At 30.4% G+C, this 14,389-nt stretch overlaps 1 protein-coding gene across 2 annotated transcripts in view; it reads left to right on the forward strand.

Annotated features, from left to right (window-relative positions):
* The window catches only part of LOC107442145 (solute carrier organic anion transporter family member 74D), a 64,399-nt gene that overhangs the window by 14,504 nt on the left and 35,506 nt on the right, over positions 1-14,389 (forward strand). Inside the window, exon 2 of one of the 2 annotated variants that reach the window (XM_016055616.5) lies at positions 2,013-2,786. In XM_016055616.5, the coding sequence (XP_015911102.2) occupies positions 2,090-2,786 (697 nt within the window). In that variant the 5' untranslated portion in view covers positions 2,013-2,089. Of the gene's footprint in view, positions 1-2,012; positions 2,787-11,184; positions 12,378-14,389 lie in introns of those variants that run through there. The other variant, XM_016055618.4, reaches the window with a different exon arrangement.

Raw genomic sequence — 14,389 nt, forward strand, 5'->3', positions numbered from 1 at the left:
GCAATATATATACATTCACAGCTAACTTCGTGTTTAAATACTTTGACCTTCCGTGGAGCGCTTATGCAGAGTGGCTAAGCACGTTCTGAGAAATTCTCGCAGCAGACTCAGTGACACCACTTTCGAAATGCAATTATTTGGCAAAATGAATAAAAATATTAATTAGCAAGTTATTTTCATTCATTTTCGAGTTTTATGCATTTATTTAATACATTTTAAATAAAAAACGTTGGATTTTGTTATTACGCTTTTCAATTTTCTTTTTGAACTCACATTTTTGTCTTAATACATTTTTTACTAAATACATTTTTACCTCGTTCATTTTTTACTAAAATTATGTTTATGCCCGACCTTGTCAAACAACGCCCAGCTTTTAAAACGCGTTTCTATAGAGTAAAACAATTTTAAATCAATGGCAATTTAAATAAATAATAATAATAAACTAAAAATTAAAATCAATAGATAAAATTTCTTTTTCGTGCAAATCCATAAAAAGTTTGATATTAAAATCTTATTTGATTTTAAAATTATATTATACGATTATATTATAATATTCTTCCGAATTTAAAAATAAATTAATGCCCATAACTTTCAAAATTAAAAATAATTAAATAAATAACAACAATTTTGCAAAACCATTAAAGAACATAAGAATATTATTCAATAAAATTTTAGGTTACTTTGAATTTTCGATTTCCTAGAAATGTACTTTCAAATCGTTACTTTTTTTGTTTAGTACTTGTACTTTTACTTGTACTTTTTACTCGTTACTTTTTAAAATAAGAACTTTTTACTTTTTACTCGTTACTTTTTTTAAAAATACTTGTACTTTTACTCGTTACTTTTTAAAAGTAACGTTGCCATATATGAAAATAAATAAAGCGTAACTTCATTAACCATATTTTGAATTTTCGTTCGAACAGTGAAAAAAAATAAAACTATTACATACAATTTATTACACTTAAAACAAATAACTACAAACATTAACCTTATAATTTCGTCAAAGAAACAAATACTAACGAATTCAAAAATTTTCCGGAGAAGAATGTGTAACCAGGTAATACAATGCATTGCTGAATGACCTCCTATTACTCGGTAGTAAGCGCCGTCCGGGTGGCCGAGTGGTCAGCGTGCCTGACTGCGGAGCCGATGGTTCCGGGTTCGAATCCCGCTCAGGGCATGGATGTTTCTTTCTCTCTCTCTGTGTTTTATGTTCATTCTTCTGTGTGATTGTGTGAATGTGACCCGCCCTATAAACGCGTTATGTGAGCGACGCTGCTCCTCCGCCGTCTCTTGGAAATAGGTGCTGACTGGATAACGAGAAGAGAGTAGCAGTTCTGACATTTCTAAGGCCAATGGGAAATAGACCCAAGTGCCCGCCATTAACCAAAAAAAATTTATTCGGTCGTAAGCTAATATTATAAATAAATCTATATGAAAACTTTTAAAATTTTATTTTTAATAAATATCTATGCAATGTTCCTTCGCTGATTGGTTTACCCTACATAACAGAGAAAAAATTTATAGTTTTTCAAAGTTTTGTTCTGATCTTTTTACGATATTCATAACAATAATTCTAATAAAATAGATCATTTTAAGATTGTCTATTTGTCAACAAATAACTGCAAAAATGATTAGCATTGAATTAGTTTTATATCTTCATCTTATTTATCCATCAGTTGTTGAAGTTCCATTCAATTATTTTAATACAATAATTATTGTTTAACAATATATTTTTATGGAATATATCTATCGCAATGACCAGTTTTTTATGATAGAATGTGTTTTTACTGATTACAGAAATGTTGTACTGCTATCACAAAGATGATGGAAAGTGTTTGACCTATTTTACTTTTTAGCTCTCGCATAAAAAAAATCCTACAATTCTAGATAATTTTATTGCTCTAATGACTCAACAAATCAAATATGAATAATAAAAAAGTGTTAAATACATAGGAGTGTTCTAAAATCTTGAAATAATCAGACTAAGAATGCTTTTACTCTATTTTCAGATTTCTTCAAACTGTTTAAATACTACCCCTATTCTCTAGAGTGAACCGAGAGCGTGAAAATTTTTCGTATTTCGAGAATGAGCGATGAGAAAAAAGGCGATGGTTTGTACACCATATCACCAGAAAAATTCAGCCAAAGTACAGCTGCTTTGACGGAACTGTCGAGCACTACAAAAAACCTACAAGATGATGCAGAAGAAGATACTAAATGTGGTTTGGGCGATTGGAAACCACGATGGCTTCAGAAGCTGGCGACTCCAAAACTTTTTCTTTTTTTCTACTCCATGGCTGGACTGGCTCAAGGTGCTCAGTTTACCTATCTTGTAGGTTGTATGTCCACTTTAGAGAAAAGGTATGCATACGATAGTAAAAAGAGTGGTTTAGTAATGATATCAGACGAATTCCCGCCAATACTGCTAGGTGCTTTAATTGGCTACTTTGGTGGACTAGCTCACAGGCCAAGGCTGCTCGCATTTGGCTTGCTAATGGGCTCCCTAAGTTGTTTCATAATGGCTGGCCCTTATTTTATTTATGGACCAAAATCGGTGGATAATGTTCAAACGATATCGAAGTACACCACCGTCAAAGCACAGTTCTGTGATAGTGATTTTAATGCAGTCCAGGAATCATGCGGGAAATCTATTGCAACTCCGGTACTATCGATATTTGTCCTATCTAACCTCGTGAAAGGACTCGCTAGTGTCATCTTCTACACAATTGGTACGGCATACATGGATGACAGCGTCAAAAAGAACAACAGCTCTGTGTATCTCGGTATGTAAATTTTTTATTAACATTTCGATTGACAGTGGTCATTAAATAAACGATGCGAAATCACATCAGTTATAACTATCTGTAACCATGGTTCATCGAAACATAGATTATCTTCATTGGAATAAAAGATATTTGATTGCATATGACACTCGTAAGAAATACGCTTTCATTAGTTAACATATGCTAAGCTGTTACATTTAAAGACAGCTGCAAACATGAAGAAGTCGGGAAATATCAAAACACTCTGAATTGTTCCATCTTTTAAAATGAAAGCAATAATTTAACTATCGGCTTTCGAAATAAGGACTGGAACATATTTTCGAAATTTAATCATTATTTTATCAATATTTCAAATGATTGTGTAAGAAAGTTTTAAATTCGTGAAATATTCGATAATATTTTTTAAAAGAAATTTTGGGAGCATTCTTGTTCGATCGATGTCACCTCTTAATTTCTCAATACATATTTAATACTAAGTTTTTATGAAACTCATAGAAACTGCAAAAAATAAAGTCGGCGCAACACTGAAAATATTTTTGATTCACCATAAAAGTTTTTAGTAAAACAATTAACTATCACTGGATCCACTACCTCTGTGTTGCAGAACTTGCCTAAACACAAATTGAAAACTTGTTTAAAAATTTATAAATAAGCTTTAATATTATGATTAGAATTAATGTAATTATTCGAATGTAGCCATATAGTTTTTTAAAAATATAATTATTACACAAAAGTAAAATTTGGAGTTGAATGAAAAGAACTTTTAATATTTTATTTTTAAGACAATAATATAACATATAATAGTTATTATTATAAATAATGTATCCATTAATAATAGTCTCTGAGGTACTTAATCTTCTGATAAGTTAACAAAAATGATAAATTATCTAAATTTAATCCAATTTGAAAAATTAACCAGTTTAAAGGTAATTAATTACACACAATACAATTAGTATAATTATTGTAATTTAGAACAGTTTGGGAACTGCTTAAGAGTCCTGATTTTGTTAAATATCATGAAGTGGAGAAAGTCCCTTCCCATAAATTTTAAACTGCTCTTTTATGCATAAATTAATTTTTTTTAAAAAGGTGCTAATTTCATTCCTAATTATTCTGGATGAACGTCCGAATGGAATCAGTTTTAAATTTCATGTAATTGCTAACGAGGTGCTTTTTCTTTTGAAAAATTCACTCGCATCTAATGGGTGCCGTTTTTATGAACGGTGACAGGCTTGAGATCATTCATTGATTTAGTTTCCTGTGGGTCACTACTCCTCAAAAAGCAGAAAACGATGGATCGTTGTCGTAATCGGTGGAATGGGGAGTTCGAACTCCAGCGTTTACGCCGCTATATTTCCTCCATTCCTTCAGCATATGAAGAGTTTCCCACACCCTGCACTCCTCAATGGGGGACTCTGGACGATTGGAATACAATATTCTCATTCACACATGGATAGCGGCACCACAGAGCTGCTTATTCTAAAAAATTTAATATTTCTGATCTCACACGATAAAGGGTACCACTAGATAAGCTAATTAATCCACGTTTCACTTGCTAAAACACTATTCAATCTCAGCCTAGCTCTAATACCCGTTACTTAATGAAAAGGCTAAGATTATCTAGCTTCAATGTCCAGAGTACTTTCATTTTTAAGGTTTTGAAACCATATCAGTAGTAAACGGTGTCGAACTCATAAATATAAAGAAATTCCCCAATTTTTTTTTTATATCTGAGTTTTCTTTTGAGATTTAAATTAAATTTTGTATTATCGGGATTCGCTATGCCTACATTGCTTACACTGTAATTGGATACTCGCACTGTAAGAAAAAGACTACCCACTCAAACATGTGACCTATGACGAACGTCAGCGCCTGCCAATCTTCATCAGCAAAATTAAGTATTAAGTTCAGCTAAGTTTCTCCACAACAGTTAGAATGCCAATTAAAGTAAAGTTAATTAAATACAGTGCTGCATCGCACATCAATTTTGCTGAAATAGAATTTTTTCTCGTCTGCGTCTTTTACTTTACTTAGATTTATTATGTGTTTGTATATTTTATTGCAACGGTGATGCATTTTTGTTTTGTGTACATAGCAACGTCGATGCATAATTAGTTCGTTTATAGTTCTACATGGTTTCGTGCCTGTCTTTGTGTTAAATAAGAAATATATAAGAAAGAATTGAAATATTTGTCGAAATATTTGTGAAGGAATCTTTCTATAGAATGTGTCATTTAAGGGAATTGATACTTGACGGGCTTGACTTACTCAAAATAAAATGATAAGAACACTTGCTAATGTAAACAAATGTCACGTTTTAACAACCAATCAGAATAGATATATCCACATTACGTCATTTACAGGTATCCCATTAAAATAAAGCAAATAACTAAATGATTTATTATACTTTTCATCAATTCAATTAAAAGAAAAAGAAAATGATAAAATTATCCCCTGAGAAATAGTTCAGCTTTTAACCGCATGTATTACTTTAAAATACTTCTGTTTGAGAATAACGGTACATGATTGGAAAAATTTCAAATTTACATTATGTACACCGAATATAGTTATTCAAACAAATTTCAGCATTGTTTCCAAGTAATTGAAGAGTAGTCACAGTCTGGAAAAGTGGTGATCGCAGTTTCATGAGGTTGTTTAAATTTTAGAGGCGTAAATTTTGTGTCAATTTTGGGAATTCAGTTGGTCAGTTCTAATACTAATATTTAATTTGCAAACATTTTTGGAGAATAATAATTTGCTGAAACAATTTATTTCCTCCAGATTTTCCAACCAGATTTTAAATTTTCTGAAAAGGGGCTACCCTGGGTTGGAATGAAACATTTTGATACGATTAAATTTTGTTTTTACACAATATGGCGTTGTGGAATGAAAGCCTATAAATGTAAGAGAAATAATTAAAAAGCATCTTAACAACATGGTTCTACTCGAATTGCGAAAACATGATTTTAAAAAACGTGACTTTTATTCATTTAAATGGTTTCGAAAAACTGTGATGTTGATTTTTCGATTACTTTTCTTTGATTTACATATTGATTTTTCGTGGCCTTTACCTTTGCATTTTAAACTGGGCCAAGAAACTATGAGAAGAAATACCGTCACATTAATTTTCGTTGAAAGAATTGATTTTTTTCAACTATTTTCGTTTCATAACTTTTTGAAGACTTGGTAAATTGCAATTAAAAAAATAAGAATAAATGAAAGTTTTTAGACGTAGTACCATTAATCACAGTGTTTCCCTCCAATTTCTTAGAAATTCAGGATAAACATTTCAAGTATGATAAAAATGTGAAAATGAAACCTCTGCATTCTTTTGCTTTTAAACAGGAGACAACTTTATCAAGATGTGAAACTCATGGCTATAAACTGTGAACTTGAAATAAAATGTTTACTAAGCAATGTGTTCACTGTTTATGTTAGTCATTAAAAACAATTTACTAGAAATTTGTGTCCTTTCTCTCGTATACTGGCGGAGTCAAAAATTATTTTAAAATTTATTTAAATAAAAATGTAAAAAATGAATGTAATAAAAATGATTTCAATCTTCTTAATAGTAAGAATCAGTTCTTTAAAAATGAAACAAAATTAATTAAATATAATTTCAATTTCGTTGCTTTCTTTAAAAAGAATATCAAATCAAATTATTCTGTGATTATTGTATTATCATCAGCTGGGTTTACATTACCCAGTTTAAAAAGTCTAGGTAAAATATCGTGCACTTCTCTATCAGTTTGAGAGACAAAAATCTTTTCTATACTCCGTTGCAAGTTAAGAAAGAAGACTATTGAGGATTTAACTAATCATCCTCGACTGTATATAGTTCCATTTTATTTAGCTATCAAATTATATAGTTATGCTTTCAAAACGATATAAAAGCTATTAAAAGTTAAAACTCGTAGGGCAGAAATTTAATTTGTGCTATCTTTTACGGTATATATCATAGAATTATTAAAAAAAAGGGGTTGCATAGTTTTCCTGGAATCCAAGATTTTGCGACGTATTTCGATAAATAAGGAGAACATTCGTTCTTGAAAAAGACGTTGCAAGAGTTTTCACTGAACCTCTAAAGCGTATTTTATCGTTTTATCGTTATTTTATCGTAGTACTTTTTTAAAAAGTAGTGTAGTGAGCATTGCGATACAAAGAAACAAAACAAAAACAGTAGCAATTCCTGACAACTACTTTTAACATTAGTTGAGAGAAGTAATACGATTCTGACGCATTAAGTGTTTCGAATTTGATGGGTCCGACAACGGATGTAATGAAAATGAACCTGTGGCAACGACTGAGCGTTAACAAAAATAACCTTTTTAAAATCACGTATTACGAATAAAAGATAATGAATCACTTAGGTTACACTTTCACATTCGAACGCATTTTCGATGTACTTAATTTCTGAGAGGAAATAAAAGAGCGTTAAATAATTAAAAAGTTAAAATTTTTTGATAATTCCGCATTTCTTCATTTAAATATTCACTATCAAAAAATGCATAAAAAGTTGTTAAAGGTTAAATGAACAAATTCGAAAAAAATATTTTGGAAAAACAAACTCGCTCTTGCAAACTTTAATAAAAATTTCTTAATTGTTCCCTTATATTTAATGTAAGGCATTTTCTTATTCAAAACCATTTTGAAAATCATTTGGTGTAAATTAAGTTCTCCAGCAAAGTTCGTCTCCTTAAAGTAGTTACTACAATTTCAAAGTAGTTTCTAGTCATTAAATTTAGAAAAAAAACGTGGATGTAGTTAACTACATTTGTAACAAAGTAGCTAAGTTGTAGTAAACTACAAAAATAATGCAGTTCTTCCGACCTCTGCTCTTAACAAATCAAATGCCAAGTAACGAATTTCTTTACTTTTGTTTCGCTGTAGAAGACAATCATCAAGGAACAATATTTATCATCCTTTCATCTGTTTCTTTAAAGGCGAATTAGAAGGGCACATATTTGTTATAATTTTTAGATATCATTTATCAATTCGTAATACTTGTTTATTGATTATTCAACAGATTTCACATGATTTAAGAAAGCAAGCAAAAAGAAGACTGTGTAAACGTCGTTTCAAGAGTTGGCGATATTGATAATCGTTCTCGTGCTGAGAGCTTAGATTCCATTTAGCTTGCACTTCGATGCAAACAGACTAAATGGTTTTTTCTAAACTTGAAACAGATTATAGACATTCCATTCCCTTTGAGTAAGTCCTGATGGAGAAATTTACCCGGACAACCGAGATAACATGTCCACCAAATCATCACCTTCAAAATGTTTCCTCAGCATGCTGTTGTAAATGACACGCAATTCATAAATTGTAGAGTTAAGAGATAAAGTCAGTATGTGGCGAAGTAACCTCAATTTATAACGTAGGATATTAAAGCGCCCCAAAAATGTTATGTGAAAATTAAGATTCCATAATTTTAACTCTTCGATCTGAGGAGGCTCAGAGGATAAAGCCTTCAAATAGGGTGGCCCAGATCGCATACCAGAGATGGCTTTTTGCCAAGAATTCTACTCAAGGCTCTCACCGACTGCAGTTCTAAATGTAAAATATCTCTGGAGGTGGACAAATTATGGGTAAAAATCCCTTTGTCGTTGAGCTAACCGTGGATGGCTATCGTTGGTTTTCTTCCCCCTATAACGCAAATACACGTTATTCCACTCGTAAAGTCTTCCACGAAATCTAGTTTGTCCCAAAGTGTGATCCAGGGATTCACGCTTTTGGATTGGGTTCAAAATGAAAAGATTGCGGTGTTGAACAATTTAAGTTCTCTTAACTTAAAAAACCTAAAAAAGGGGTCGGCTGTTTAACAGTGGTTGCGAAATTGAATCATAGTAAACGTTAGTAAAACGAATGTGAAATTAATTTGAATAATCCACCATCTACTGTGAACTTCATGAATCAGATTTACAAAGGTAATTAAATTGCTGGTTGAACAGCCACTCACTTTATTAGTCTGTATTTTCAACCTGATAAACTAATACTTAATGCTCAATCTTCCCAGCTCGCTTATTTACAGAGAATTCAACAGTAATGTTCTTTGCCACTTATATTTTCTTAGAGAATAGGCAGAATTACTCTGATAGCACAGCCCGTTCAAATATTACGTAAATTTCTAACGAAGTGGATTGTGATTTAATTATTTTTAAGCAGCGCTTACGTAAGACATTAAAATCTTCCTATTTTCAAAACTTTCATTAAAAGACAAATATAAAGTGTAACAAAAAAATATAACGCTCTGAAATTTTTTTTGTCATACAAGTTAAATTCAATCAAATAAAAAAATAGGGGAAAAGAAAAGGTATCGAAGATTTTCAGAGTACAACAGTTTTCAACACAAAGATTCCTATAGAATATTCTATTTAAAATCTTGAAAAATGAGTCGTACATTTTATTTATGCAAAGTGACATCTTTGATTTCATTCTTTACATTAGAATAAAACTCAAAATTAAAGCGAGAAACCGTAAGCATGGAATAATGTTTTTAGTTTCCTTATTTTTCCTGACAACGAGGAGCTCAAAATTGCCAAAAATGTGCTTATTTGAAATGTTCCATACCAAACATTCAAATATCAGAATCTTTTTAGCTGCCATTTTCAGACAAAGTTATGGCTTAACTACAACGTACGACACAAATTTAAAAATGACTCTTGTAAAAAATAGTGTTATCCAAAAAATTCATTGTGTGAAATTGATTTCTGAAGTGTACTTCGTAAAATTAAAATACAATCTTATTCTTTACCGAAAATTCAAGTTTCAACTGTAATTTTCAGAAGAAAGTATTAATTGAGATGGAATTATATTTTTACTCTTTTTGATAAAAAGCGTAGAACGGACTGACAAAATTTAAACAGTAAAAGGAGGTTAAATACCCTAAAAAGGATATAAAAAATAATGTGTTGATTTTGAAACTGAACTTCTTTTGGAAACTATATAATCTGAAACTATTCTATTTTGATATCCAAAAATTTTTTGGAGCGCAATGTTTAATAAAACGGTATTGTATATCGTGTCCTTGCGTTTCGTATGGCTATTTTCTAACAAGTTATGCTACTCTTCAAAATAATGAGCATTCTGTAGAAAGAATTTCTCCGAAAAAAACAACATATTCTTTCAATGAAGAAGCTAGGACCTAAATTCGAATTTAAACTTCTTAGGTTAGTAAGAAGGCAATAAAAATATATAAATATGAAATTACGATTGTGACAAAAATTTTATTTCTGGAGAACCAGAAATTGTATTTGAAGAAGCATGAAAATTTTTTAACTCAACTAATATTGATCCTTTTATTACATAACTTACATTTTGGGACAGTAATTTATTTCTGCAATCCCCCTTTTTTTTGGTAATATATATAACCAAATAATAAATATATTTTAGTTATATAAATTGATAGTTTTGTTTTATCTAGAATAATTTTTGTCTGACATAATAATAAAAATTTTAATGCAATTACAAACATCAAAACATAAAACCCTTTTTTTATGTTTTTATATCGGTTTAGGCAATAGTAAATGTTATGTGAAATTTTAAAATTCTACTCTTTCTGTTCCTTGCGGTCATTGTTCAATGCTTTAGAGGAAAAAAATGTTGATATATAAAGTAAATAAATTACTAAATGGAATAAATAAATTAATTAAGTGCATCAATATGTAAAAAAAAACTATTAATCTTTCAAGTATTAATGAAAGTATAAGTAATTTTAAAAATTTCTAAAGTAGTTTAGCCATGTGTTTTAAGAAATGACGACACAAGACTACTAGCATAATGAAAGTAGAGTTTAATATCCTAATCTGACTATAATATTGTTCAGTAAATCTGCTTAAATACGTGCCATAGAAAAGTTTGACATTTGTGCCGAACTTTTGGTAAATTTAAAAAGAAAAAAAAAGGAACAAACAAAATATAGACATATTTTCTTCATCTTTCATTGAATGACAATTAAATATTAGCGAATGAAATATCGCTAAAAGCTGTTTAAACCAATTATAAGTTGAAACAAAATGAACTATTTAATTTCTTTCCTCGAATTGCTGTCATTTCGTATAAATAGCTTCTTTGAGCGTTGAAATTGACAATTATAAATATAAAGTAATGTTTAAATATAAGAAAATTGACCTTTCTTTAGTGTAGGATATGGAAACATCTAAATGATCGTTATCAGTTATTTTTACAATAATTTATCAAGACAGTCCGTAGAAAAACAAGATAACAATTTCATGATGCCAAGTAAGAAATCGCTTATGTAATTCCAACTTTAATTCTATTCTTTTATCTATCGCAATTGCTCCTGAAATTCTTTAAACCAGGCTTAAAAAAAATAAACTGATAACCAAACTCAGGGATCGTAAGACGTATATATATTATTTTCTATGCACTTGAAACCGAAGCTTCTTATTTTTGCGATTACGCGCTATCAACTGCTTCTCTTTTTAAACGTCATCATCAGATAGGAAAAAGTTTCTCAGCTGAGGTTATGAAATACTCATTTCATTCAATGATGGAGAAGTGAAGGAAGCAGGAAGTATCAACTACAACACTATTCTTTGGAAGAAAATTACCAGAATTTAAAGTCAAGAGCACAAAAAAGATTTGGTACGAAAGTTTGAGATGACAAGGAATTGAAGTAAAGGTTACAAATATTTAAAATTAAGATTAATAGGATTTGAAGTCAAGTTTACAAGGATTTGAAATCCAGATTACAAGAGAAGAAATCAATTTCGCAAGAATTTGAAGTCAAGTTTTGAAGAGTTTAAATCCAGTATTAGGAGGATCTTTGTTAATTTTTAAAGACGGAATGATGAACCATGAATGATACAAACTAATAACTCTTTCTCTATGACATGGCTGGTTTGAGCAGGCCATCGCAATAACTTTTTTTTCTTCCTTAAAATACCCGGAACTACTTACACAAAATGTCCAATAAAGTGCCAAGCATAAAAAAGAACTTACCCAACATAGGATTTACCCCAGTACCCAGTCAGGAAACGGACAATGATCAAGAAGAAGATACAGTCTGCGGGATTGGCGGGTTTACTCCGAGATGGCTGCAAAAGTTCAATTCACCAAAAGTCTTTCTCATAAACCACAGTATTTTGGGTGTTCTTCAGGGTGCTTTTTTCACATATTTGGTGGGGTGCTTATCGACCTTAGAGAAGCGCTATGCCTATGAATCCAAAGTCACCGGAATCATAATGATTTCTGACGAAATAAGTCCTGTGCTGTTTGGGATGCTGCTCGGTTATTTCGGTGGAAAGTCCCACAGGCCACGGATTGTAGCGTTTGGTATGTTGGTCGCTGTGGCTAGCTGCTTTGTCATGTCTATTCCGTATTTTATATACGGGCGCATACGAAATTTTGACACCGAAGATGTACGGCATTTAGTCAATTACACTAAATACGAAATTTGTGACTTAAAAGAAAAAGACCATTTTTGCGAGAAGTCGCCGACTTTTACTGCTGTGTCCATATTTTTCTTTGGAAATTTCTTGAAAGGCTTCGGATCTCTGGCATTTTATACGATCGGCACTTCCTTCCTAGATGATAGTGTGAAGAAAAAAAATTCGCCTGTTTATTTCGGTAAGTAACACTTTTAGAATTTAAAATGATATCATCTTACAACTCATTATGTAAGTTCCATACAATTATGATTAAACTACAGTATTCATTAAAGCATTGATAAGATAAAACGCATTGAACTTGGAATTACTGATGGAAAAATGTTTGTTATAGAATTGGTTGGAAAGAAAAACATTTCAAAATTCTTTTACCGACCGCAAACTAATTAACTATAAAAGTGATATACAGGTTAGAAAACTTGCGTATTAAATATGAAGTTACCAACTTTATACTTGTTCTCATACGGATCAGAAAAAAGTAAACAATCAGTACTGAACAACTCTACGAAATCCTGTACAAAACTGAAATGTGAATTCTTTTTTTTTTAAAAATTTATTAAAATTTTTTGCCCTTCTTTTGTGTGATTAGTTTAAGCATTTTCAGTAGTTCATCCTTGAAAAATAAATATTAATTGCATTCCGATGATCGACTTATGATAATGATAATTATGATCAAGGGCTTCTTTTCATATTAAAGCTTCTCAGTACGGATGCGGTTTTAATAAGTATTTAACATTTGGTACCCATTGAAACTGACGTTTCTCTTAATCGAAAGAATACCATTTCTCAAAAAATATTGCTTTTAACATAGCTTATTTTCAGTTAGTCATTATTACCCGAATTAATTAAGCGGCGCATCAATAATATGGCAATTAATTTCGTTTTATTTTAGTTGCTATTACCCTTGATTTATATTGCATAGCATATTTTTTCATTTCTTCTAGTTATTATTACTAAACTTCATTAAGCATAATTGGCGTGTATAATAGTTTCTTTTGCGTTGTACTATTTCTCCATAGAAAAATTTTCTTAGTACACAACTTATTTTTTTTTATTTCAATTTGATTTTCGTTACTAAAATTAATTAAGCCTCGTTGAAGTCAATAACAGTATTAACGGCTCCCTTAAAAGAACCTCCTCTCCATTAATTTTACTTTTCAGTATATCATTTATTATTTTTTTATTCTATTTACTGTAGATTTAAAGTTATTTAGTTTTAAGGATTCAAGTTTTGAAAGCATAACTTAAGACGAAACAAACGCGTGTTGTAAATAACTTAGGAATACTAATTTGGCGACCTAATCCACCAATGCTATCATGTTCAGGCTATTCATTAAGGTTATATATCTGGTATAACGAATAAAAAACTAATATTAAAGAACGTACAAAAAACTCCTTATTTTAATGAGAACTATTAGCTAATAAATATCCCTGATATCTTTAAAATACTTAGAGGAACAAAATCGCTTGCAACAGTCTCATTTTTATCAATGGCGAGCTCTAAGCTAATGAAATAAATTCATTTTTCAAGCGGATCTAACAATCAAAGTAATTGAAAATTTCGAGTGAATTTTAGGATCGGGGGTCAGCATTGCTCTTTGCATCCGCTGTCCACATTTCTAGATGATAGAACAAACAGTTTCTGATTTACAACAGACATCACATACAGACATACAAACCTTTCCTTTTATTGTTATAGATCATATAATATAATATACAACATATAATCTAATAATGTAAAGATGATTAAATATAGAGTTACTAGGCAAGAGCTGGAATCGGTTACACTGCACCAAACTTAAATAATTTCGCATGAAAAAGGTAAGAATTATCTATAATTTTGAAAATATATATGGATTTATATAAATTTTTACAATTTGATTTCTAACAATAATTTTTGTGAAAGTTTAGATCCTATTAAATAAAAATGTAATACTTTGTAGAAGTTAAATGAAGGATTTTAACATAAAGTTTTTAATATTTCGTGAGATAAATCAGCTTCATCGTCATATTTATAAGCTTATTTTAAAGTGGTTTTGGTTCATTTTCCAAGTTCAGAAATATCAGAATAAACAACTACTATACTATATTTTTACAATATTCTTATAGCAACATGCCATATTTTATTATAAAACATGAAACTTTTATCTTTTCAATTTTTTGCTTTCAAAATTAACAACATAACCGCAAAGT

This window comes from Parasteatoda tepidariorum, chromosome 10 (assembly GCF_982258835.1).
Source record: "Parasteatoda tepidariorum strain Cologne lab strain chromosome 10, Ptep-v5.0, whole genome shotgun sequence".
Lineage (NCBI taxonomy): Eukaryota > Metazoa > Arthropoda > Arachnida > Araneae > Theridiidae > Parasteatoda > Parasteatoda tepidariorum.